This window comes from Pongo abelii, chromosome 1 (genome assembly GCF_028885655.2).
Source record: "Pongo abelii isolate AG06213 chromosome 1, NHGRI_mPonAbe1-v2.0_pri, whole genome shotgun sequence".
NCBI classification, from domain to species: domain Eukaryota; kingdom Metazoa; phylum Chordata; class Mammalia; order Primates; family Hominidae; genus Pongo; species Pongo abelii.
In genome coordinates, this window is record NC_071985.2 from 155,075,066 (window position 1) to 155,103,050 (window position 27,985).

Genomic DNA, 27,985 nt, shown 5'->3' on the forward strand with positions numbered 1-27,985 from the left:
CAGTACAATGTTAGATAGAAGTGGTAAGAGCAGATATCTTTGTCTTGTTCCTGATCTTAGGAGAAATATGTCCAGTCTTTCACTGTTAAGTAAGATGTTAGCGGTAGGCTTTTCTTAGATGCCCTTTATCAGACTAAGTTTGCTGGAGTAATTATCAGTAACAGATGTTGGATTTTATCTAATGCTTTTTCTGTGTCTATTGAGATAATCATATGGCTTTCATTTTTAATTTATTAATATGGTGAGTTACATTAACTGATTTTCAAGTGTTAAATCAACCTTACGTTCCTAGGATAATTCCCAATTGGTTATAATGCATTATCCTCTTAATATATTGCTGGAATCAATTTGATAAAATTTTGTTAAGTTTTGTATCTGTATTTATGATAAATTATTGGTTGTATAAGTTATCTTTTCTTGTGATGTCTGCTTTTATTAACAGAGTAATATTGTCTTCATAGAATGAGTTGGGAATTATTTCTTTAGTTTTCTGGAAGAGTTCATGTAGGATTTATTATTATTTTTTTCCCTAAATATTTGCAAGAACTCCCCAGTGAAGCCATGTGGGACTGAAGTTTTCTTTATGGGAAGGAGACAATATAATGGGGGAGAGGATGGGACATGATTCCCTGTAATTATTAATAAGATCCTAACTTTTCTTGTTTAGTGGGTCTGTCGGTGCTTATGACATTATTAAAAATAAAGGAGTAAATTAAAGGAATCCATCCATACATGAGTGTGTCATGAACTAAGGTTTATGAGTAACCTAATTTTATGTGCCTGAGATAAAAATAATAAATAGCACTAGTCCTGTTGTCTTACTTGAGCCATTATATCATATCTAGAGTTACCTGTTAGATATTTTATTTATTTATTTATTGAGATGAAGTTTTGCCCTTGTTGCCCAGGCTAGAGTGCAATGGTGTGATCTTGGCTCATTGCAACTTCTGTCTCCCGGGTTCGAGCGATTCTTCTGCCTCAGGCTCCCAAGTAGCTGGGATTACAGGCATGCTCCACCATGCCCAGCTAATTTTGTATTTTTAGTAGAGACAGGGTTTCACCATGTTGATTAGGCTGGTCTTGAACTCCTGACTTCAAGTGATCCACCCACCTTCGCCTCCCAAAGTTTTGGGATTACAGGCATGAGCCACCACGCCTGGCCTGATATTTCTTCTTATATAACCAACAAAACCTACCCTTCATTCTCATGGCTTCTCAAACCTTGCGGTTATTTTTTATTCATTCTTCTATATCTCCTAGATTTTAATAGATTGTCAAGATTTATGAATGTTGCTTTCAAACTTCTCTTACATATTACTTCATATTTCCACGGCCTCCATACTAATACAGACCTTCAATCACCTCACATTTAGATTACCAAAATTTGGTAATCAGACCAAAATCCACATTTCAGATCTGTTAACTGCTTAGTTAGGATTAGCTGAGATAGCATTATATGAAGAACCCTGGAATAATAACTAACATTAGTAGATATCAATAACTTTGATTAATTTTATTACTATTCATCTCCCCTACTAGAATTTACTCTATTTAGGAAAAAACCTATCTTTCCCTGCCAGTGAGCATATATAATGTATTACTTACACAATTTTTTATTTTTAAAAATAGATGCCAGGTGTGGTGGCTCATGCCTGTAATCCCAGCACTTTGGGAGGCTGAGGCGGGCAGATCACCTGACTTCAGGTGTTCGAGACCAGCCAGACCAACATGGAGAAACCCCGTCTCTACTAAAAATACAAAATTAGCCAGGAGTGGTGGCACATGCCTGTAATCCCAGCTACTCGGGAGGCTGAGGCAGGAGAATTGCTTGAACCTGGGAGGCAGGGGTTGCTGTAAGCTGAGATCGCACCATTGCACTCCAGCCTGGGCAAGAAGAGCAAAACTCTGTCTCAAAAACAAAAAAATAGAGGTAGGGGAGGGGTGGGGGAGGGTGCAGTGGCTCACACCTATAATCCCAACACTTTGGGAGGCTGAGGTGGGAGAATCGCTTGAGCCCAGAGTTTGAGACCAGCTTGGGCAACATAGCGAGACTCATCTCTACTGAAAATTTAAAAATTTGCAAGTGTCGTAGCACATGCTTGTAGTCCCAGCTATTTGGGACACTGAAGCAGGAAGATCGCTTGAGCCCAGGAGTTCAAGGTTGCAGTGAGCTATGATCATGCTACTGCACTTCAGACTGGGCAACAAAGCATGAGACTGTCTTAAAAAAAAAAAATAGAGACGGGTCTCACTCTGTTGCCCAGGCTGGTCTCGAACTCCTGGCCTCAAGTGATCCTCCCACCTCAGCTTCCCAAAGTGCTGGGATTACAGGCATGAGTAACCATGCCCGAGCCTCTTGTGCAGTTTTTTAGAGTAATACTAAAGGGTATGAGGAAAACCTGGAATCATGGGATCATAAGAACTGATAATTTTAGGTCAATTAATTGGCCAGAAGGGACCTTAAAAGCCTTTTTTTTTTTTTTTTTTTTTTTTTTTTTTTGGTGAAATGAAAGAAAATTGGGTGGCTTGCTGACAGTAAAGAATTAATCTGTCAAGAATAGTCCTAGAAAATAAATGAATCAGCTAGCCTTCTTCATTTAATTTGATTCAAAAAATCCTCAAATTATATCTTGACTTAATTATAGATTTAGAATAAAATAAAATTGATTTTAAAAATTTACTATGAATAAAACCACTTAAAATCGTTTTTTAAAATGTCATTTTAGTATTCTGAGCTCTCATTTTTAAACTCAGTGAAAATTTGGACAGCACTAGCCTTAACTTTTTTGGTTAAAATATAAGCAAGTGATCCTTTACTCAAAGTTTGCTCTGTTCTGCCTTTTGAGGATAAAAAGTTGTAGCAAAATAAGTTTATGACCTTTTTGTGTTATGGAATTGCACTTAAGGTACAAATTACAAACCAATAGGACTCACATCTCTTAAATATTTTTATGTTGGAGAAAAAACTTCATAATTATGTAGACACTGTAAATCCATATAAGATTCCTTTATTGTTAATTAAAAAGGAAGTATGACACTGCCTTGGTAGAAACAACAGTGCATTTCAGTTGCTAACTCATTTGCCTGTCTGTGTTAACACAAGGATAAAGGTATGAATTTAACTCTGTTTGGCCTATTAACTTCACAGGAAAACTCTGTTCCCTAGTCATTAATTGTATTGTCCTATCTAAACCCACTATTTCACTAATACATCCTTTAGTCACAAAACATGAATAAAATTAATGATGAAGATAATCCAAGTTAACATTTGTTAAGTCTTTACCGTGTGCCTGGTAATGTGCCAAGTAGTTAACAAGCATTGTCATTTATTTCCTACAACAACGCTTCAAGGTAAATACTATTATCAAACCTTCTCTCCATATCATTTCCCGGCCAGGTGTTATGGCTCACACTTGTTATCCAGGCTGAGTTGAGGCAGGAGAATGACTTGAGGCAGGAGTTGGGGACCAGCCTGGGCAACATAGCAAGACCCCATCTCTACAATTTAAAAAAAAAATAATCTGGGTGTGGTGGCATGTCCCTGTAGTCCCAGTTACTTGGGAGGCTGAGGCAAGAGGATCACTTGAGTCCATGAGTTCAAGGTTGCAATGAGCTATGATTGAACCACTGCACTACACCCTGGGCAACAGAGCAAGACCCTGTCTCAAAACAGAAACCAAACAAACAAAAAACAACTTTAGAACAAATGACATATACAGGTTCAATGTTATCATAACTTTTCATAAACCCCCTCATAAAAATTCCAAACCCATATATATTTTAAATTTTAATATTAATATAAAAATAATTTGAAATCTCCCAAAATATTCTACTAGAACTTTTTGTGCTTAATAACCTTTGTATTCAATTATATCCTCATGATAATTATATAGTTAACTATTGGTTTTTTCATGCACATTAAGAAAACATTGACGGTGGAAGAAGCACTGGAGTTAGAGCCAGAAAACTTGGATTAGAGTTTCTGTTTAGGTTAATTATTAGATATGTGATTTTGGATGGGCCAGTTAACTTCTGTGAACTTCAGTTTTATATGTAAAATGGGCCTAATAATGCTTTTCTCATTATATTGCCAAATAAAATGAACAGTTCCCTTTTTCTGAACTTCACTGCTACACGTGATACTCTCAGTCACTCCTTTCTTCCTGAAATCCTCCTTGCTTGGTTTCATAACACTATTCTCCCTCTGTTTTTTCATGTCTCTGAGTATTCCTTCTCTATGTCCTTTGAGGGCTTCTATACCTCTCTCTACCTTTTAGATGTTGTTTGCCCCCAGCTTTCAATCTTTGCCCTTTTCTTCTCATTATCCACTTTTTCTTCTGTGATTTAATACACTTTAGTAGATTAAATTACTTCTGTAGCCTCATCTCTTTTTAACCCTCCCTCCCACTCTATCACCCATACTGTAATACTGGCACAACTCAAGCCTTTGCAGAGCTGGCTCCCTCAGCTTTATGCTATTCTCATTCCCTTATCACTCAGCTAACTCCTACTCATCCTTTAATTCTTGAATTGTCACTTTCTCCGGGAAGCCTTCCTTGATACCACAAGACTAGGTTAAGTGCTTCTCCTGTGTGCTTACACAGCATCCCATGGTTACCCTAATTGTAGCACTTACCACAATGTCCAGTAATGACCCACCTTCCTGAAAACCTCCTCGACCAGAAGGTAAGGTGTTTGAGAGTAGTGACTGTGTTTTTTACACCATTATATCCATAGCACCTCCTGCCTCAGCCTCCTGAGTGGTACTACAGGCTTGCACCACCATACCCAGCTAAGTTTTGAATTTTTTGTCGAGACAGGGTCTTGCTATGTTGCCCAGGCTAGTCTTTAACTTCTGGGCCCAAGTGATCCTCCCACCTTAGCCTCCCAAAGTGCTGGGATTACAAGCATGAGCCACCATGCCCAGCCCTGAACAAGTAAATCTTGCCAGCTTCAAGGTGAATCACTTTATGGACAGATAAAGATTATCTGGATATAAGGCATGACTATCATTATGATTATCATTATGCAGGGATATGGTATAAATACAACATGCCACTTATATTAATTTTTTTTTTTTTGAGACGGAGTCTCACTCCGCTGCCCAGGCTGGGCAATGGTGCAATCTCTGCTCACTGCAACCTCTGCCTCCTGGGTTCAAGCGATTCTCCTGCCTCAGCCTCCTGAGTAGCTAGGACTACAAGCACGCACCACCACGCCCAGTTAATTTTTGTATTTTTAGTAGAGACAGGGTTTCACCATGTTGGCAAGGATGGTCTCTATCTCTTGACCTCGTGATCCGCCCACCTCGGCCGCCCAAAGTGTTAGGATTAAAGGCATGAGCCACCATGCCTGGCCCATAAGTATTTATTAAGCATCTACTATGCCAGGCACTCTACTGGGCACTGAGAAATATAACACTGAACACACAGACATGGTCTCTATTCTCATGCTATTAACAGTCTCTTTGCAACAACTCTCAACAAAAGCCTTGGAACCGGATTTTTAAGTGGTCCAGTCTGATTTGCTGTCTGCAAACACAGGTAAAGTTCTAACATCAACCATACCTACTATAGAATAGAAAGGCAGTATACACTATTCCCCAACTTCCAGTTAGATGACTAAGATCAATGATTTCCATTCTCAGTCCATATTTTGCACTTCTCTTACTCCCTGATTTTCCTCTGTACGCATAGTAGACTCTACGCTCCCTTCCCAGATTGCAAGGGATCAGTTGCTTTCCATTGTCTTGTTCAATTAAATTATAATTTAAAATAACCCCCAAAAGCTATCACATAAAGCTTTTCAATATTCACGCAAAAACTAGCAAGTCTGAAAGATCCTCTGTTCCTTTGATTCAACTTTTTATTCTCTTAACAAACTGTCTATACTATATTTTAAAGAAGTCTTCTGTTGAACATTTATAGCAGATTATTAGTCTTTTAGAAACATATTCTCAAATGCCAAATATCATACATTAAATATATACAGCTTTTGGTATGTCAATCATATGTTAATAAGGTGGTTTTTAAAAAAATTCCAAATATCACCAGGAACAGTGGCTCGTGCCTGTAATCCCAGCATTTTGGGAGGCTAAGGCGGGTGGATCACTTGAGGTCAGGAGTTTGAGACCAGCCTGGCCAACATGGTGAAACCCCATCCCTACTAAAAATACAAAAATTAGCTGGGTGTGGTGCCAGACACCTGTTATGTCAGCTACTAGGAAGGCTGAGGCAGGAGAATCACTTGAACCTGGGAGGCAGAGGTTGCAGTGAGCCAGGATCACACCACTGCATTCCAGCTTGGGTGACAGAGTAAGACTCTGTCACAAAAAAATAAAAATAAAAACTAAAAATTTCAAATATCAATTTAATCTTTGACTTATTTCATCATCTTCTCCCACTTCCTTTCTTTCTTGACAGGATCTCACTCTGTCGCCCAGGCTGGAGAGCAGTGGTGCAATCACAGCTCACAGTAGCTTCGACCTCCTGGGTTCAAGCAATCCTCCCACCTCAGCCTCCTGAGTAGCTGAAACTACAGGCACACACCATCACACACAGCTAATTTCTGTATTTTTTGTAGAAACAGGGTTTCATCATATTGCCCATGGCTTGTCAGTCTTTCCAGTTTTGTGCTTATATATATTAATAGTCAACATTTCAGTTACCAGTCTATAAACTTAATTTTGCTGCTTTATTTAGCAAAAGGCCCCAGCTGCTCTTTCAATTTCATATAATTATGTTTGCCAGAAATTATTTCTATTTAGTCTTCATATATATCACTATAATTTTCAATAATAAACTTACAAAATGAGAAGCTATAATATTCAAAGTATTCACTTTACTGGTTTCTTTTCTTCAGAATCCTGATAAACATTTTCAAATTATTCAATCTTTTCAATAGGTGCCAGAATCCAAGTGTAATGACATAGTTAACTTCAGTTGCTATAGGGCAGCTACTTTAATGTAGTTTCTTCAGAACTCTTAACTGCTACATATTGTATTAGAATAGAATAATAATTTAAATATACATTATCGGTAAAAAAAAAAAAAAATAGGTTTTAAAAGTTCCAGAAGAACTTCTAGCCATGATTGTTCTGATTTCTCTCTTTTTTTTTTCATTTCTTATGATAGGATAACAGCCCACCATTCTTTCTGCCCTCAACCAGGCCCACTAGGTTCTCTACTCAACTACTGCCATCTCTACCTCTCTGTGCTCTTCTCTGTGCTCTAGTATATCACTCTTAACTCTGAGGATGTTAACTGTGTAGTGCATCATGGATCAGAACTAAAATTCTCACCTGGGCTTGACAGGCCTTCTGCAGACCCTCAGACTCTTCAGTTTCCTTTGTCTTCTCTCCATTTTTTCAACCTTCCACCTAGACAAATCTATTTAGTAGCCCTTTTCTACCTCCAAGACCTTTCTTAAGTCACTTCTTTACCAAGGAGGTATTTTCCCAAACTAATTATAATGGAAATGGTGATTTTTCTCCACTTCATCTTAAACATGGTTGTTTTTTCTCCTTCAGTCTCTGAGACCTCTAAATATGCTTAGATTTCTAGGTGTATCTGGCATAAACTGTAAACATTTTTATATTGGTAAACATCTCAGACATATCAGTCTAATCTATCTTTTTTGTTTACTCTCTTATTATGGAAAATTTCAGGCATACAAACTGAAAGACACTAATATAATGAACCCCCATACACCCATATCAAGCTTCAACAATTATCAGCTTTTTCCACTATATTAGGCAATACAAAGTCTGTTTCATTTATTTTGTGCAACACCTATTTCAGCATAACACATCTTTATAGATGTTTTAAATAATATTCTACCTGCACTCACCATATTCTAGGCTCTATGTAGTACATCCTCCTATCCTCTCAGAATATGAACAGAATCAAAACCTATAATTCTTGCCTTTTATTCTCTTTTGGGAAAACTTTAACCACTCAAAGAAAATTGGTAAACTCTCATTTGATGAAGTCATTAATAAAGTAATGAAAAGTTACATGTACAAATAAAATTTAAGGATTTTTAAAAAACTACAATACATTAAAGGAAAGTTCTGAAAACTCTAAACTGAATAAAGGAGGAGAAAATAACAATTGAATACCTATTGTGTACCATAAACTAGGTGATTTTCATATACTTTATAAATTTAGAGTGATGAGTATGATAGAACTAAGAATAAACAGAAAAAGATAAATTAGTGAAAATTGATATTTATTCAAGAAACATTTATTGAACATTTTTCTATAATGTGCTAGGTACAGTAAAGGCTACTACATAAATAATAATGAATAGGATAAAATATCTGTTATGGAGTTTATGGTCTAGATGAGATAAAATATAACTATCAAAAATATAATAAGGCTTACATTTTTAGATTAGAAAAGGCTTTATTTAGGTAACATCTGAAAGTGTGTAAATACACATAAAAATTAGCTTTAGCTGGGTGCATTCCTGTAGTCTCAGCTTAGGTAGGGAGGACTGAGGTAGAAAGATCATTTGATCCCAGGAGTTTGAATCTGGTTTGGGCAACATAGTGAGACACCATCTCTAAATAAAATAAAAATAAGATCTGTGATGTTAAAGAAAATCCCCCCACTAAAAGAAAGGCTATGTATTACAAAGTGGGTCTCAAACTTTTGGGGCTCAGGACCTAAAGTCTGGGCCCATTATTGAGGATCCTAAGGTGGTTCTTGGCCACCTTAAAGGGGCAGCCACAACACAACAATTCGGCTCCATTGCACCTTGTAAGTATCTAAGATCCCAGGCAGGTCCATTGAATTCTTATGAAGAATAAGATGGGAGAGAAAACAGTGACCAAAAGATAAGGTTGAACATGTGGTTCTAAGAATTTGGTTATAATAGAGGTTTTGTTTATCTGGATAATAACAATAGGTCTTTAATGTATTAGAAATTAAAACAAAATATTCTAATATATAAAGTCATTTAAAGTAACAACAAACCATTATTTATAAACATAAAAATAATTAGTAAGAAGAGGAAAATCATTTTACATTTTTGCTAATCTCTGGTATCTGGCTTAATACAGGAAAAATACATTTTCATATCTGCTTCTGCATTCAAACTATGGTGATGTTGTTTTGATTGAAGTCTCTAAGAAAACATGACCTTATACTAATGTGTAGTTGGAAAGGACTTTATGGACCCCTAAATGGTACTGAGGACTCCCAGGGGTTCTAAGACCACATTTTGAGATTTGCTGAGTTACAGGAAAAACATCCTAATTGAGTCATGTCAAGTTCTCATTCTAGAAATGTATTTTAGAATGCTACTGTGTTTTAGAATGCCACTGTATTTTAGAATGCTAAATGGAGATTGGCTTAACAACTTAATTCCTATACTCGATGACCTGAATGCCAAAAGACTTTGTATCTGGAATCTTAACAGGCTTTTCTTCTTCTAGTGTTAAGTGATTTTTCTTGTTTGGGTAGACACATGCAATGTCCTTGGCCACCTTAAAGGGGCAGCAGCAACACAACAGTTCAGCCCCATTACACCTATGTATCTAAAATCCCAGGCAAGTCAATTGAATTATCAAGAATACGATTAGAATTAGGAAGAATCAATATCATGAAAATGGCTATACTGCCCAAGGTAATTTATAGATTCAATGCCATCCCCATCAAGCTACCAATGACTTTCTTCACAGAATTGGAAAAAACTACTTTAAAGTTCATATGGAACCAAAAAAGAGCCCACATCACCAAGTCAATCCTAAGCCAAAAGAACAAAGCCGGAGGCATCACGCTACCTGACTTCAAACTATACTACAAGGCTACAGTAACCAAAACAGCATGGTACTGGTACCAAAACAGAGATATAGATCAATGGAACAGAACAGAGCCCTCAGAAATAACGCCGCATATCTACAACAATCTGATCTTTGACAAACCTGAGAAAAACAAGCAATGGGGAAAGGATTCCCTATTTAATAAATGGTGCTGGGAAAACTGGCTAGCCATATGTAGAAAGCTGAAACTGGATCCCTTCCTTACACCTTATACAAAAATTAATTCAAGATGGATTAAAGACTTAAATGTTAGACCTAAAACCATAAAAACCCTAGAAGAAAACCTAGGCAATACCATTCAGGACATAGGCATGGGCAAGGACTTCATGTCTAAAACACCAAAAGCAATGGCAACAAAAGCCAAAATTGACAAATGGGATCTAATTAAACTAAAGAGCTTCTGCACAGCAAAAGAAACTACCATCAGAGTGAACAGGCAACCTACAAAATGGGAGAAAATTTTCGCAACCTACTCATCTGACAAAGGGCTAATATCCAGAATCTACAATGAACTCAAACAAATTTACAAGAAAAAAACAAACAACCCCATTAAAAAGTGGGCAAAGGATATGAACAGACACGTCTCAAAAGAAGACATTTATGCAGCCAAAAGACACATGAAAAAATGCTCATCATCACTGGCCATCAGAGAAATGCAAATCAAAACCACAATGAGATACCATCTCATACCAGTTAGAATGGCGATCATTAATAAGTCAGGAAACAACAGGTGCTGGAGAGGATGTGGAGAAATAGGAACACTTTTACACTGTTGGTGGGACTGTAAACTAGTTCAACCATTGTGGAAGTCAGTATAGCGATTCCTCAGGGATCTAGAACTAGAAATACCATCTGACCCAGCCATCCCGTTACTGGGTATATACTCAAAGGACTATAAATCATGCTGCTATAAAGACACATGCACACGTATGTTTATTGCGGCACTATTCACAATAGCAAAGACTTGGAACCAACCCAAATGTCCAACAATGATAGACTGGATTAAGAAAATGTGGCACATATACACCATGGAATGCTATGCAGCCATAAAAAATGATGAGTTCATGTCCTTTGTAGGGACATAGATGAAACTGGAAATCATCATTCTCAGTAAACTATCTCAAGGACAAAAAACCAAACACTGCATGTTCTCAACATAGATGGGAATTGAACAATGAGAACACATGGACACAGGAAAGGGAACATCACACTCTGGGGACTGTTGTGGGGTTGGGGTGGGGGGAGGGATAGCATTAGGAGATACACCTAATGCTAAATGGCGAGTTAATGGGTGCAGCACACCAGCATGGCACATGTATACATATGTAACTAACCTGCACATTGTGCACATGTACCCTAAAACTTAAAGTATAATAATAATAAAATAAAAAATATAAAAAAAGAAAGAAACCAGTGATCACAAGATAAGATTGAACAGGTGGTTCTAAGAGTTTGGTCATAATAGAGAAGGCTGGGATGATAAAGAGATTTAGTAATGGCATTCTAACACATTAAGCATTCATGTTAAATGAAGATGACTATGTATCCATCGCAGGTTTCGGTGGGAATATTGCAATATTACTATAACCTATACACAATTTATCAAAAAAGCTGCATTTTTTTCACATTTGACAGATTAGGTCTGTATTTACAATACATTATTTTTGTGAAAAGGAGAATCTGCTCTATGCCAAAAAGTATGCCTGGCAATGGGATACGAAACAAATAAGAGCTAGCCCTTGTGAATCAAATAGCTTTGGTGAAAGAAATAGATGTACTAATTATTATATGATGTAGTAAATGCTATAATACCAGTATTATAACCAGGCTATAGACACATGGAAAAGACTATGGTATGGTTAAGGAAGAGGCTGGGTTAAAGAAGGTTTCACGGAGACAATGACATTTGAGTTAGACCTTGACAGATAAGTAGAATTTCACAAAGTGGAAAAGATTGTAAAGGCATCCAGGAAAAAGAACCAGAATGAACAAAAATACCAATGCCTGATGACCCATTGCAAATTTGGGGAGCTATAAAATTCTCCAGTCAATCTATGGCAAAACTAGAAAGACAGGCTGGGCACAGACTAGAATGAACACTGTGCACCATATTAATAAAAAGTTCAGATATTACCTAATAATACTATAGGCAATAGAGAGCCAGCAAAGGAGCATGACTTAAAGATGTATTCTAGAAAGAAAAGAAAAAGAAACTCTTATAGCAATGTAGAGAATGGAGTTTAATGGGGAAAGACTAGTGGAAGGAGGACAAGTACAATGATCTTGGTAAGAGAAGATAAGGGCCTGAATTAGGACATTGGCATTAGGAATGAAAAGCTGGAAGAGACATTTTGGAAGTGGAATTGACAGGACATGGTGACTCATTATTTATTTAACAAATATTTATTACGCTCCTACTTTGTGTCAGGCGCTATCCTAAGCTTGGGGAGATGAAAGTGAACAAAAAGTCAAAGTCCCTGTCTTGATTAAATTTTTTTGTTTGTTTTTGTTTTTTTATTTTTTATTTTTTTATTTTATTATTATTATACTTTAGGTTTTAATGTGCACAATGTGCAGGTTTGTTACATATGTATACATGTGCCATGTTGGTGTGCTGCACCCATTAACTCGTCATTTAGCATTAGGTATATCTCCAAATGCTATCCCTCCCCCCTCCCCCCATCCCACAACAATCCCCGGAGTGTGATGTTCCCCTTCCTGTGTCCATGTGTTCTCATTGTTCAATTCCCACCTATGAGTAAGAACATGCAGTGTTTGGTTTTTTGTCCTTGCGATAGTTGGCTGAGAATGATGCTTTCCAGTTTCATCTATGTCCCTACAAAGGACATGAACTCATCATTTTTTATGGCTGCATAGCATTCCATGGTGTATATGTGCCACATTTTCTTAATCCAGTCTATAATTGTTGGACATTTGGGTTGGTTCCAAGTCTTTGCTATTGTGAATAGTGCCACAATAAACATACGTGTGCATGTGTCTTTATAGCAGCATGATTTATAATCTTTTGGGTATATACCCAGTAATGGGATGGCTGGGTCAAATGGTATTTCTAGTTCTAGATCCCTGAGGAATCGCTACACTGACTCCCACAATGGTTGAACTAGTTTACAGTCCCACCAACAGTGTAAAAGTGTTCCTATTTCTCCACATCCTCTCCAGCACCTGTTGTTTCCTGACTTATTAATGATCGCCATTCTAACTGGTGTGAGATGGTATCTCATTGTGGTTTTGATTTGCATTTCTCTGATGGCCAGTGATGATGAGCATTTTTTCATGTGTCTTTTGGCTGCATAAATGTCTTCTTTTGAGACGTGTCTGTTCATATCCTTTGCCCACTTTTTAATGGGGTTGTTTGTTTTTTTCTTGTAAATTTGTTTGAGTTCATTGTAGATTCTGGATATTAGCCCTTTGTCAGATGAGTAGGTTGCAAAAATTTTCTCCCATTTTGTAGGTTGCCTGTTCACTCTGATGGTAGTTTCTTTTGCTGTGCAGAAGCTCTTTAGTTTAATTAGATCCCATTTGTCAATTTTGGCTTTTGTTGCCATTGCTTTTGGTGTTTTAGACATGAAGTCCTTGCCCATGCCTATGTCCTGAATGCTATTGCCTAGGTTTTCTTCTAGGGTTTTTATGGTTTTAGGTCTAACATTTAAGTCTTTAATCCATCTTGAATTAATTTTTGTATAAGGTGTAAGGAAGGGATCCAGTTTCAGCTTTCTACATATGGCTAGCCAGTTTTCCCAGCACCATTTATTAAATAGAGAATCCTTTCCCCATTGCTTGTTTTTCTCAGGTTTGTCAAAGATCAGATTGTTGTAGATATGCGGCGTTATTTCTGAGGGCTCTGTTCTGTTCCATTGATCTATATCTCTGTTTTGGTACCAGTACCATGCTGTTTTGGTTACTGTAGCCTTGTAGTATAGTTTGAAGTCAGGTAGCGTGATGCCTCCGGCTTTGTTCTTTTGGCTTAGGATTGACTTGGTGATGTGGGCTCTTTTTTGGTTCCATATGAACTTTAAAGTAGTTTTTTCCAATTCTGTGAAGAAAGTCATTGGTAGCTTGATGGGGATGGCATTGAATCTATAAATTACCTTGGGCAGTATGGCCATTTTCACGATATTGATTCTTCCTACCCATGAGCATGGAATGTTCTTCCATTTGTTTGTATCCTCTTTTATTTCATTGAGCAGTGGTTTGTAGTTCTCCTTGAAGAGGTCCTTCACGTCCCTTGTAAGTTGGATTCCCAGGTATTTTATTCTCTTTGAAGCAATTGTGAATGGGAATTCACCCATGATTTGGCTCTCTGTCTGTTATTGGTGTATAAGAATGCTTGTGATTTTTGCACATTGATTTTGTATCCTGAGACTTTGCTGAAGTTGCTTATCAGCTTAAGGAGATTTTGGGCTGAGACAATGGGGTTTTCTAGATATACAATCATGTCGTCTGCAAACAGGGACAATTTGACTTCCTCTTTTCCTAATTGAATACCCTTGATTTCCTTCTCCTGCCTAATTGCCCTGGCCAGCACTTCCAACACTATGTTGAATAGGAGTGGTGAGAGAGGGCATCCCTGTCTTGTGCCAGTTTTCAAAGGGAATGCTTCCAGTTTTTGCCCATTCAGTATGATACTGGCTGTGGGTTTGTCATAGATAGCTCTTATTATTTTGAGATACGTCCCATCAATACCTAATTTATTGAGAGTTTTTAGCATGAAGGGTTGTTGAATTTTGTCAAAGGCCTTTTCTACATCTATTGAGATAATCATGTGGTTTTTGTCTTTGGTTCTGTTTATATGCTGGATTACATTTATTGATTTGTGTATATTGAACCAGCCTTGCATCCCAGGGATGAAGCCCACTTGATCATGGTGGATAAGCTTTTTGATGTGCTGCTGGATTCTGTTTACCAGTATTTTATTGAGGATTTTTGCATCAATGTTCATCAAGGATATTGGTCTAAAAATTCTCTTTTTTGGTGGTGTCTCTGCCAGGCTTTGGTATCAGGATGATGCTGGCCTCATAAAATGAGTTAGGGAGGATTCCCTCTTTTTCTATTGATTGGAATATTTCAGAAGGAATGGTACCAGCTCCTCCTTGTACCTCTGGTAGAATTCGGCTGTGAATTCATCTGGTCCTGGACTTTTTTTGGTTGGTAAGCTATTGATTAGTGCCACAATTTCAGAGCCTGTTATTGGTCTATTCAGAGATTCAACTTCTTCTTGGTTTAGTCTTGGGAGGGTGTATGTGTTGAGGAATTTATCCATTTCTTCTAGATTTTCTAGTTTATTTGCATAGAGGTGTTTGTAGTATTCTCTGATGGTAGTTTGTATTTCTGTGGGATCGGTGGTGATATCCCCTTTATCATTTTTTATTGCGTCTATTTGATTCTTCTCTCTTTTCTAAATTTTTTTTTTTTTTAATTAGACAGAGTCTTGCTCTGTCACCCAGGCTGGAGTGCAGTGGCGCAATCTCGGCTCACTGCAACCTCTGCCTCCCGGGTTCAAGCAATTCTGTGCCTCAACCTCCCGAGTAGCTGGGATTACAGGTGTCTGCCACCACGCCCAGCTAATTTTTGTATTTTTAGTAGGGACGGGGTTTCACCATATTGGCCAGGCTGGCCTTGAACTCCTGAGCTCCACCCGCCTCGGGCTCCCAAAGTGCTGGGATTACAGGCGTGAGCCACCATGCCCGGCCTTCTTGATGGAACTTACACTGTAGTGGGGCACTATTGCAAGAGCTTTGGCCAATTTGATTTGGAGGAGTAGAGGGGAGGAGAGGAATATTGTCAAGAATGAACCCAAGCAAGAGTCAGAGGATGAGAAATAAACAAACAAGTAAATAAAAAAGGATGAACCCAAGGTTTCTAGTTTGAGCAAATGGGTGAACAGGGTTACCATCAACTGGAGATTAAATTAAAAGACATGTTTAAGTCAGAAAATGAGCTCAGTTTCTGAGTCACTGTGCTTGGCCGACAACTTATTTATTTATTTATTTATTTATTGAGACAAAGTCTCACTGTGTCACCCAAACTGGAGAGCAGTGGTGTGATTTCTGCTCACTGCAACCTCTGCCTCCTGGGTTCAAGCAATTCTCCTGCCTCAGCCTCCCAAATAGCTGGGATTACAGGCACATGCCACCACACCCGGCTAATTTTTTTTAGTACAGACAGGGTTTCACCATGTTGGCCAAGCTGGTCTCCAACTCCTGACCTCAAGTGATCTGCCCACCTAAGCCTCCCAAAGTGCTGGGATTACAGATGTGAGCCACTGTGCCCGACCAGGCTGTCAACTTTTAAGATTTCTTTTTTGAGATGGAGTCTTGCCCTGTCGCCCAGGCTGGAGTGCAATGGCACTATCTCAGCTCACTGCAACCTCCACCTCCCAGGTTCAAGTGATTCTCATGCCTCAGCCTCCTAAGTAGCTGGGATTACAGGTGTGCACTACCACACCCGGCTAATTTTTGTATTTTTTAGCAGAGATGGGGTTTCACCATGTTGACCACACTGATCTCTAACTCCTGGCCTCAAGAGATCCACCTGCCTTGCACCCGCAAAGTGCTGGGATTATAGGCGTGAGCCACGGTGCCCAGCCAACTTTTAAGAAGATTTTAAACGTAATACTTAACTATATGCTACAAGTAAATGTTAAAACCTAATTGTTACAGTCTTTGGAACAAGCAACAAAATTGTTTTGCGCTTCATAAAATATGAGCCTAAATTTTTATCATTTTTCACTTGTACAGGAAACATAAACTTAGGTATAATGTAACTTTATTACATTTAATTAATGAAGGTTGCAACCTTATACTTTAAAAATTATACTATAGGCGGCCGGGCGCAGTGGCTCACGCTTGTAATCCCCAGCACTTTCGGAGGCCAAGGCGGGCAGATCAAGAGGTCAGGAGATCGAGACCATCCTGGCTAACATGGTGAAACCCCATCTCTACTAAAAATACAAAAAAATTAGCCAGTCATGGTGGCGGGTGCCTGTAGTCCCAGCTACTCGGGAAGCTGAGGCAGGAGAATGGTGTGAACCCGGGAGGCGGAGCTTGCAGTGAGCCGAGATCGTGCCACTGCACTCCAGCCTAGGCAACAGAACGAGACTCCGTCTCAAAAAAAAAAAGAAAACAAAAATTACACTACAGGCTGGCCATGGATGGTGGCTCACGCCTGTAATCCTAGCACTTTGGGAGGCTGAGGCGGGTGGATTGCCTGAGCTAAGGAGTTCAGGACCAGCCTGGCCAACATGGTGAAACTCCGTCTCTACTAAAATACAAAAAATTAGCCAGGCAAGGTGGTGTGCGCCTGTAGTCCCAGCTACTTGGGAGGCTGAAGCAGGAGAATTGCTAGAACCCGGGAGGTGGAGGTTGCAGTTAGCCGGGATCAGGCCACTGCACTCCAGCCTGGGCTACGGAGCAAGACTCCATCTCTGGAAAAAAAAGTATACTATAGGCTGGGTGCAGTGGTTCATGCCTGTAATCCCAGCACTTTAGGAGGGTGAGGCCTGGGCAACATGGCGAAACCCCATCTCTACAAAAAAAAAGAAAAATTAGCCAGGTGTGGTGGTGCACACATGTAGTCCCAGCTACTCGGCAGGCTGAGGCGGGAGGATTGCTTGAAGCTGGGACGTAGAGACTGCAGTGAACCCTGATCACGCCACTGCACTCCAGCCTGGGTGAAAGATCGAGACCCTGTTTCCAAAAAATAATAATAATGAAATAAAAATGATACTATAAAATGTCCAAAAAATAATAATGAAGTAAAAATGATACTATAAAACCTGTCATAAACCTCATCGCAATTCAAAAATATGAAATTAGATCCTGTTTCACCTATATGAAATAGTGATCTATTTCTCTCCTACCAATACACAATTCCTCACTGAAAACCAAGAATCTTATGCCAGGTGCGGTGGCTCACACCTGTAATCCTAGCACTTTGGGAGGCCAAGGCAGGTGGATCACCTGAGGTCAGGAGTTCAAGACCAGCCTAGCCAACATGGTGAAATCTCATCTCTACTAAAAATACAAAAAGGCCGGGTGTGGTGGCACATGCTTGTAACCCTAGCACTTTGGGAGGCCAAGGTGGGCAGATCACGAGGTCAGGAGTTTGAGACCAGCCTAGCCAGCATGGTGAAATCCCATCTCTACTAAAAATACAAAAATTAGCCAGGCGTGGTGGCAAGTGCCTATAATCCCAGCTACTCGGGAGGCTGAGGCAAGAGAATCACTTGAACCCAGGGGGTGGAGATTGCACTAAGACGAGATGGTGCCACTTCAGCCTGGGCAAAAGAGCAAAATTCCATCTAAAAAAAAAGCAAGAAAGAAAATCAAAAATCTTTCGAATCTTTCAACCTGCCTTGATATCCTTCCACAGTAAGTATAAATAACACTTTGCCCTTATATGACAGTATGTGATACTTTTCGAAGTATATCCACCAAATTATGAGCCCCTGAAATGTAAGAACTGCTCTATTCCTCTCTATAGTTTTAGTGTTTCGCACAACACCTAGGACATAGTACAAGCTCTATTCATATTTGAGCTAGTGAATGAATGACAAAGAGATAACAGGAAAACTGTCTGATCCAAAATCATCCCAAATAAGACACATGATTCTTATCTACAAAAGGAAGACTGATGATCTAGATGCACTAACTAAAATAATAAAAAATAAAATGGGGTGGTTTTATGCTAAATTAAATACCATGAACAACCAGAAACCTCAGGCTTCAGGAGTTCTGTTCCCAAGCAAATTGATGTGGTAATCACTGGAGTCTGGGCCTCCTCACCATCTCTGCAAGTGGAAGATGGTCTTTCATTGAAGGACACAGCTGGGAAGAGGAAGACCTGGACCTCTGGCTCCAAACATGTCAGTGGAATGGGGAGGCAAAAAAAAACAGTAAACTCCTCTTTATAGCCAAGCTGTAGGAGTCACAAAAACTCTCCTAAACACTTCTCAAATGGACAGGGAGTAGAATTTTTAAGAAGGCCAGGCATGGTAGCTCACAACTGTAATCCCAGCACTTCGGGAGGCCGAGGCAAGAGGATTGCTTGAGACCATGAGTTTGAGACAAGCCTAGGCAACATAGTGAGGCTCTGACTCTACAAAAAATTAAAAAATCAGCCAGGCATGGTGGTGCATGTCTGTAGTCCTAGCTACTCAGGAGGCTGAGGTAGGAGGATCACTTGAGCCCAGGAGATAGAGGCTGCAGTGAGCCAAGATCATGCCACTGCACTCCAGCCTGGGTGACAGAGCAAGACTCCATCTCAAAAAAAAAAAAAAAAAAATTATTTACAAGATCCTAGGAAATACTTCCTTAGCAGAAATATCTTCCCCAAGCTTTCTAAAATCCCACCAGGGAAAGTATTTTGTTTTGGTTAGCAATATATGGTCCCTTCCAGCTCTAATCGACACTAACAATTAGTGTCAATGAATGCTAACCTCTTCTCCCACTCCCATGATCACATTATTTAAGAGGTTTGCTAACCAAAATATATCTACGATGTTTAAAGTCCCAGTTCCTATTGTTAAGTACAGCAGACTTTCCATCATATGATGCATCAGATATACTTGCCCTAATACTTAGATCGGGGACTGCATACTCAAGTATTCAGGGTCAGGTAATGTAAATGTAATGTAAGGTAATGTTATGTAATATAATTGACAGGTAATGTAAATGAGTGTATGACTTGTTTAAAACAATAAGGAATCTCAGAGACTATGTCAAATGCAGAGCATGTGACCTGCCTGTCTGTGGGGCAGCCACTATTTAGTTCCAGTGTATTGTTCCTATGCAAAAATGTGAACCTTTGGGTACAATGTACACTATTTGGGTGACAGGTATACTAAAAACCCAGACAGACTTCACCATTTTACGATTCATCCATGTAACCAAAAACCACTTGGTACCCCTAAAGCTACTGAAATAAAAATAATTTCTTTAAAAAAGTGAACACAGATTTTGCCCAGATTTTCCAATTTTCAAGAGAGGATGTAAATCGATATTTTAATGTAAAATGTACCAATTTTTAAGTATGTCTGTGGCTAAAAGTGTCTTTTTTTTTTTGACACAGAGCTTCACTCTGTCACTTAGGCTGGAGTGCAGTGGTACAAGCACGGTGCACTGCAGCCTCAGCCTCCTGAGCTCAAGCAATCCTCCTGCCTCAGCCTCCCAGGTAGTTGGGACTACAGGCATGCACCACCACATCTGGCTAATTTTTAAATTTTTTGTAGAGATGGGGGTGGGTCTCACTATGTTGCCAGGGCTGGTCCTGAACTCCTGGGCTCAAGGGATCCTCTCGCCTCAGCCTCCCAAAGTGCTGGGATTACAGGCATGAGCCACCACGCCCAGCCCCAAAAGTGTCTTTTTTGTTTTTGATTTTTTTTTTTTTTTTTACTTTTTTTCCACACTTGGTAATCAGGAAGTAAAAGGTGTCTTTTTGACTGTCGACTTTTTGACTGCCATAGCCTTAGTCTAAATGAATAGACAACACTGACAAAATGGAAAGGGTCAAAGGGGAGGCCTATTTTGGCCAGAAAGAGTGAAGGGGAAGAAAAGACAGGGAAGAGGCCCAGGATGGATGGTGAGAAGTGAATTTCACCAACCTCGAAACCTCATATAGGGAGCCCCAATCTGCTTGTCTTCTAATCTAAGAGTAAAAAGGAAGAGATGTCAAGAAGGAAATAAAGGAGGAAGAAAAAGAATCACCTGTTGAGCACTTACTGGATGGCAGACACTGCATGGGATGCTTTCACATGTTGTTTTACTCAGATATGTCAATGCAAAAAGAAAGAGTTCTATGCATGGGAAAAAGACTTAAAGGAAATACATCAAAATCCTAACAGGGTGTCAGATTACAAGAGCCCCTTTTTCCATTCTCCATAATTTTTAACCATAAATATAATATGGTGTATTAACATTATACTACAAATTAAACTAAAATTTAAGGTGGATTTCTGGGTACAAATCCACCCACCCTGGAGTATAGAAAGTAAACTACTATAAATTAAGCCAAACTATACACTGAATATTTAAATAGAAAAGGAAAATGTAGCCATTTCAAATGTATATAATATGTAACTATGCAATTATAAACCCAGAAAGAGAACATGAAAGAAACTACACAGGTGATATGGACCACAGATTGATTAAATAAGAACAGAAATATGTGAAATTGTTAAGAATGTTATAAATCATTTTCTCTCCAAATTATAAACTACCAAGATGTTCTGTGTGTGTGTGGCCTACATAACTATAAAATAACAGTCCTCTCTTCTATAAAAACGTTTAGACTTTTACCTGTCTGTTACATACTTTTCCACATTCACTGCATTATTTTCTTTCTTTTAGGTGTGCACAACTCTCATATTTAAATAATCCCCCTTTTTTTTGTCTTTTAGGGTATTTCAAAGATAACAGGTTTTTTTTTAAATAAATGAAGTATGTCATTATAGGCCGCTCAGATTCTAAGCAATCTGAATCCCCAATTAATGTCTTCCAAATATGCATATTTAGTTTTCATTCTGCTCAAAGATGAAACCCTAACCTAAATACTTCAAGTGAAATTTCAGGGGAAAAATACTGTTCAAAAACCTAGATAATGCATTCCTTTGTTGATGCTAAATATAGTCATCTCAAGATGACATACATTTTGACAATGATCAGCCTTACATGTCAAATTTTCAAAAATAGCACAAATTCCATTTTAAGGTGAGCAGGAACAATTGCTGTTCATTACATTTCAATTGAAAATGGATTTTAAAATATGAATCTTCTACTAAAACTGGATTACATTGTAACTATAATGAGGAAAACTGGATTTAAAATAATTTTGTTGTGGTTTTAGCTTAGAATTCTTTAAGGGAATTGTTGCAGATAAACTACATAATTGCATGCATTTTTCTTTAAATTGTTCCTCAGAAGCATTAGTCAAAATATAAAATATCTGCAAAAATACGGTGTTAATTGTAAAGAAGAAGAAACTTAAACAGCCACATTGGTTAATCAAAGTTTACTTATACAAATTATACCTCCCCCCAAAAAACCTTTCTCTCATTTAATTATGCATTTTTTCTTAACAATACCCCAAACTCAAAAGAATTTGAGACAAAGTTTTCTAACTGCAGCAGTTTAACCTGTAAAAGGATACTATTTAGCGGGGGAAATTATGTGGTCCACTCAATAACGTGTGACTAAGATGGTATAAATACTTAAGTTTATTTAATCACATTACCTAAGACATAGTTATGTTGTGACTCGCAGGCCAATGGGCCGCTGCTACATGAATTCATTAACAAAATTTAACGATGAATGATATTCCCGTTGCTTTGGTCAGGGAACTAATTTCTTCATTATGGCTTCTTTTCTCTACCTGTGTCTTCACCAAGGACATTTTGTTAGGACATATCCTTAAGCTATTTTTACCTTGTTATCTCTCTGCCAACTTTGTTCACGTTGTGCTTTAATAACTATAAAATGAGCATCTCTAAGTCACTGCAGTAACCAACTATAACCTCTCAACTTCGTCATTTTCTTTATAAATGCCAATGCTAATGCATTTGTAGAACGTTTCACAGTTTACAAACAGCTGGAATGGTTTGGCGTTTTCAAAAGCATATAGGCAAGGGGAGTTCTCAAGAGGTGACTACATTCTTCACTCACTTAAACTACGTAAACTTCGTAAACTTCCAGCCCTAGTTGCTCAACCCCCAGCATCCCACCTCGGGCAGAATCACGAAAAAAAAAAAAACGGGTTGGAGACAGGAGTGGGGGGATATGAGGGGGTGTGTGAGGGGGGGAGTAATAGGCTGTTAAATCATATTTCTCCCCATCTTCCACAGAGACCGATCAGAAAGGATTTCTTAACTGGCACTACTGGCAGAGACGGAGACCGCGGCTGGGGCAAGTGGTGGGGGACGGCACTGAACTTCCCTAAGGACCCCAAGGGTTCAGCCGAGGGACCGGCACCCACTCCGCTCACCGAAGGCTCCCTCCCTACAGTACGGAACACACCCGAAACTCAGCCGACAAGGCGCAGGGGAGCAGAGCAAAGACATTGCAACCAGAAGCCCAAGGCCGGCTGACTCTTTCAGACCCTGGGGCAGCCCCCGGTAGGCACCCCGCCGAGCCCGCAGGACGCGGCTCCAAGGCAGGGTTCGCCCGGGCCGGGGCCAGAGCGGAGCCACAGCTGTATGGCGCCCTGCGCCCTCCGGTGCTGCAGCGGAGCACGGCCAGAAGCCACGGACCCCGAGCGCCTCTCTGCAGCCGCCGCTCCCGCCCCCGCCCCCGCCCCCGCCCCCTCCTGGGGACCCGACACCTCCGTCTCCACTCCCCCCAGCCCACGTTCCCCCAACTCTTCTCACCCTCCAGGAGCGGTGACCGGCGAAGCTCCTTCTTTTCGCGTAGAGGGACTGTGCGCGTCCCGCCTGGCTGTGGGTAGGGGTCTGGGAGCTCTGGCCGCTAACACTTCTGCTCCAGCCGCTGGGAGTACTCTGGCTGCCGCTGCCGCCGCCGCCGCCGTCTCCAGCAGCAAGTTTCCATAAAAGTCCTGGTGCGCAGCCTGTTCCCGCATTCCAGGCGGGCCCAGTGCCGGCTGCAGCTGTTCCAAAACACAAGGCCAGTTTCCCCAACCCCCACCTCCGCCGTATCACCCGGAGGGCGGGGTGGAGAGTCGAGGAGAAAAGCAGGGGAGGGGGACCGTGGCTGCCAACTTTCCGCCAGAATTTGTCTGTCTCCCAGCCCTAGGTGCGCGAGCTGACCCCCTAACCTTGGGCCTGCCTCCACCTCCAGCCAGGCCTGGGGAAGGAAGGCTGTCTCCGCCATGGGAAAGGAATGAGGGTGAAATGGACTTCATTACCGGGCTGGAGCTGGCTCCCCCTACCCGCAACCCGTTTGCTCTGGGGCCCACTTCTCTCAGCTACTCTACCCGTCCTAGTTTCCAGTCAAGAAGCCAAGCCACTGCATATCTTCTACTACCCTAAGCATTGACCTTTGGCCAAGTTTTCCTTTATTACAAAGAGCGTGGGGCAGCAATCCGGGAACACTTCATCTGTCTATTGCTCCCCTTTTCTTAGCTCCAGTCTTTAACTCTAAAAGGAGAGTTAAAAAAAAAAGAAGAACAAGAAGAAAGTTGAAGGCAGAGGAGGAGGAGGAGAAGAAAAAAAGGAATATATTTATATAAGTACAAATATTTCACCTTTTTCTTAATTGAGGGCAAACCATATCTGGTCTTTCTAAAGCTTCATAAAGGCATCTTTGACTATGAGACACCCACAGACCTTTTTCAACTTGGACCGCCAGCCTGTCAAACCCATCAGACAATACCATATTAAAACCCGAAATGCACACTCAGAGGGAGCATTTTTGGTGGACGAGATCTTTAATTCTTCACTGCACTTGAAAAAAAAAAATCGAAATGACATCCAGATAAAGAATAAAGGTAACCACTTCCAACTTCAGGCCCTAAGCAGACAGCGGTGCTCAGGTTATATTTCAGGGATGTTGAAAAGGCCTTCTGGGCTGGGCGCGGTGGCTCATGCCTGTAATCCCCGCACTTTGGGAGGCCGAGGCGGGTGGATCACTTGAGGTCAGGAATTCAAGACCAGCCTGACCAACATGACAAAAGGCCGTCTTTACTAAAAATACAAAAAATTAGCCTAGTGTGGAGGCACACACCTGTAATCTGAGTTACTCAGGAGGCTGAGGCAGGAGACTCACTTGAAGCCAGGAGGCGGAGGTTGCAGTGAGCAGAGATCATCCCACTGCACTCCAGTCTGGGTGACAAAATGAGACTCCGTCTCTAAAAAAAAAAAAGGCCGGGCGCGGTGGCTCATGCCTGTAATCCCAGCACTTTGGGAGGCCAAGGCGGGTGGATCACCTGAGGTCAGGAGTTTGCAACCAGCCTGGCCAACATGGTGAAACTCTGTCTCTACTAAAAATACAAAAAATTAGCCAGGAGTGGTGGCGTGCGCCTGTGATCCCAGCTACCTGGGAGGCTGAGGTTGAAGAACCCACTTCGCTTGAACCCGGGAGGCTGAGGTTGCTGTGAGCTGAGATGGCGCCATTGCACTCCAGCCTGAGCAACAAGAGTGAAACTCCTTCTCTCTCTCTCTCTCTCACACACACACACACACTCACACACACAAAAGGCCTTCTACTCTTAAATGTTACTCTGTTCCCCAGTCCCATCCCCACACTATTTACTCAGGATGGAAACTCTTCTAAGGAGGGTAAGGCATTCATTCCTCGATTATAGAAAAGTTCAAAATTGGTGATTAAAATTATTTAAATGTACCAAACTAAGGATAGTGATAGGTGGTCTTGGTAGTCTTGCTTGTGCCCTTGCTCTCTTTGATGCCATCACCTTGGCCTTCTTCAGTTCATGAAACTTTCTATGGGCAGTCTGGCTGCAGGGCCTTTGCATAAGTTGTTCCCTGCATGAAATCCTTTCTCCCACTTTCCCCTTCACCTAACTTCAACATATCCTCCAGATCTCTTCTTAAATGCTGCTTCCTCGGAGAAGGCTTCCTTGCACCCCACCTTTCTCCCCACCTTGCACCTCACCTTTCATCCCACCTTTCTCTTCCCTATATATATCTATTCCTATTTATTTGCTTACCTATTTGTTTATTTATTTATTTGGAGATGTAGTCTCGCTCTGTCACCCAGGCTGGAGTGCAGTGGCACGATCTCGGCTCACTGCAACCTCCACTTCCCCAGTTCAATCAATTCTCCTGCCTCAAAAGTAGCTGGGATTACAGGCACGCGCCACCACACCTGGCTAATTTTTGTATTTTTAGTAGAGATGGGGTTTCACCATGTTGGCCAGGCTGGTCTTGAACTCCTGTCCTCAAGTGATCCACCCACCTCGGCCTCGCAAAGTGCTGGGATTACAGGTGTGAGCCACTGTGCCCTGCCCCTATACATATCAATTTATAATTACATATTTATTTCTGTGATTTAAAGAAGTGAGTTGGCTGGGCATGGTGTCTCACGCCTGTAATCCCAGCACTTTGGGAGGCTGAAGTGGGCAGATCACTTGAGGTCAGGAGTTCGAGACCAGCCTGGCCAACATGGTGAAATCCTGTCTCTACTAAAAATATAAAAATTAGCTGAGTGTGGTAGCGTGCGCCTGTAGTCCCAGCTACTCGGGAGGCTGAGGCAGGAGAATTGCTTGAACCCAGGAGGCGGAGGTTGCAGTGAGCCGAGATCATGCCACTGGACTCCAGCCTGGGCGACAGAGTGAGACTCTGTCTCGAAAAATAATAAATATATAAATAACTAGAAACTTACCAATTTTTTATTTTTATATCCATCCAACAGATTCACCAGATGAAACAAAGCTCTCCATTCTCTCTGTAGAACACTGATAGCTTCTCACAGCATACAAGGCCTGCTTATTTTCCCACCAATTCATCATTCATTCATTCAACAGATATTCAGTTCTATATGCTAAGGATACAGCAGTGATAAAAGAAAAATCCCTGCCATTATGGAACATATGTTCTAGTGAAAGAAGGCAGACAATAAACAAATAAGTGAACTATGTAGTATTTAGTGACATGTAATATGGCAATATGGATAAAACCAGCGCAGGGAAGTAGAGAATGCTGGAGGCAGGCTGAGTAGATGTTGTAATTTTAGATAGAGTGGCTAAGGAAAGCCTCATATGAGTAAAAGCCTTGAGGAGAGTGAGGCAGTAGGCTATGTAAATATCTGGAGATGCAAATATTTGGAGGAAGAGTGGTCCAGGGACAGATACAAAGGCCCAGAGAAGGATTCTATTTGACATGTTCTAGGAAGAACCAGGAGGCTTGTGCAAGTGAAGCTGAGTAGGTGAAGGGTGAGGTAATAGGAGGTGCAGTAGGGAGCAGAAGACAGACTATGTAGGATTTTGTTTGTTTGAGAAGTCTCGCTCTGTCGCCCAGGCTGGAGTGCAGTAGCATAAACTCTGCTCACTGCAACCTCCGCCTCCTGGGTTCAAGCGATTCTCTTCCCTCAGACTCCCGAGTAGCTGGGATTACAGGCGCCTGTCACCATGCCCGGCTAATTTTTGTATTTTTAGTAGAGATGGAATTTCACCATATTGGCCAGGCTGGTCTCAAACTCCTGACCTCAGATGATCCATCTACCTCGGCCTCCTAAAGTGTTGGGATTACAGGCGTGAGCCACTGCGCCTGGCCTTTTTTTTTTTTTTTTAAGAGACCCAGGCTGGAGTGCAGTGGTGGAATCACAGCTCATCGCAGCCTCTAACTTCTGTGCTCAAGCGATCCTCCTGCCTCAGCTTCTCTGAGTAGCTGGGACTACAGGCATGCAACAACACACCTGGCTAATTTCTTAGTTTTTGTAGAAATGGGGTCTTATTATGTTGCCTGGGTTGGTCTCAAACTCCTGGGCTTAAGCATCCTCCCACTTTGGCCTCCCAGAGAGTAGGGATTATAGGCATGAGCCATTGTACCCAGCCTCTTTTTGTACAGCATTGTAAGGATTTTGGTTTTTACTCTAACATGGGTGGTCTCTGGTAGGTTTTGAACAACATAGTGACATGATCTGACATGTTTACTCTCTCTAGCTTATGTGCTGCACATACACTAAATGAGGCAAGAGAACAAGCAGGGAGATCAATTAATTAGGAGGCTTCCACAATAATCGGAATGAGGAATGGGGATTTGGGACAAAGTGATAGTTGTAAAGGTAGTGAGAAATGCCTGGCATATTTTTTTTTCCTTGTTGCCTTTTTAGGTAGAACTGGTAGGATTTTTTTTTGGTAACTGAATGTGAGGTGTGAGGAAAGGAGGTTTTGGGCCTTTGATCTGGAAGAATGGAGTTGTAATTTACTCAGATAGGGAAGGTTGTGGGAAGAGGAGGTTTAGGCAGGGGTGGTAAGGAGCTCAGTTTTGACATGCTAAATTTGAGATTACTAAAAATCCAAGATTTGCCAATTTGTATAAGCATTACTTATAATAAGTATATAAGTGATATACTTATCACGAGTGATTAGGTTTGTTCTATGTCAGTTGCACGGTTTTGAAATTATACAAAGTAAACATTTAAAAAATGAAATTATAGGCCAGGCATGGTGGCTCACACCTGTAAGCCCAGCACTGTGGGAGGCCAAGGTAGGCGGATCACCTGAGGTCAGGAG

The 27,985-nt window shown here is 40.6% G+C and overlaps 1 protein-coding gene across 6 annotated transcripts in view; it reads right to left on the minus strand.

The window, feature by feature from the left end:
* The window catches only part of NEXN (nexilin F-actin binding protein), a 71,790-nt gene extending 46,644 nt beyond the window's left edge, over positions 1-25,146 (minus strand). For 5 of the 6 annotated variants that reach the window (XM_063711613.1, XM_063711606.1, XM_063711608.1 and 2 more), the window contains exon 1: positions 23,205-25,146. In XM_063711613.1, the coding sequence (XP_063567683.1) occupies positions 23,205-23,413 (209 nt within the window). In that variant the 5' untranslated portion in view covers positions 23,414-25,146. The remainder of the gene's footprint in view (positions 1-23,204) is intronic. The other variant, XM_063711610.1, reaches the window with a different exon arrangement.
* Positions 25,147-27,985: the final 2,839 nt, after the last annotated feature.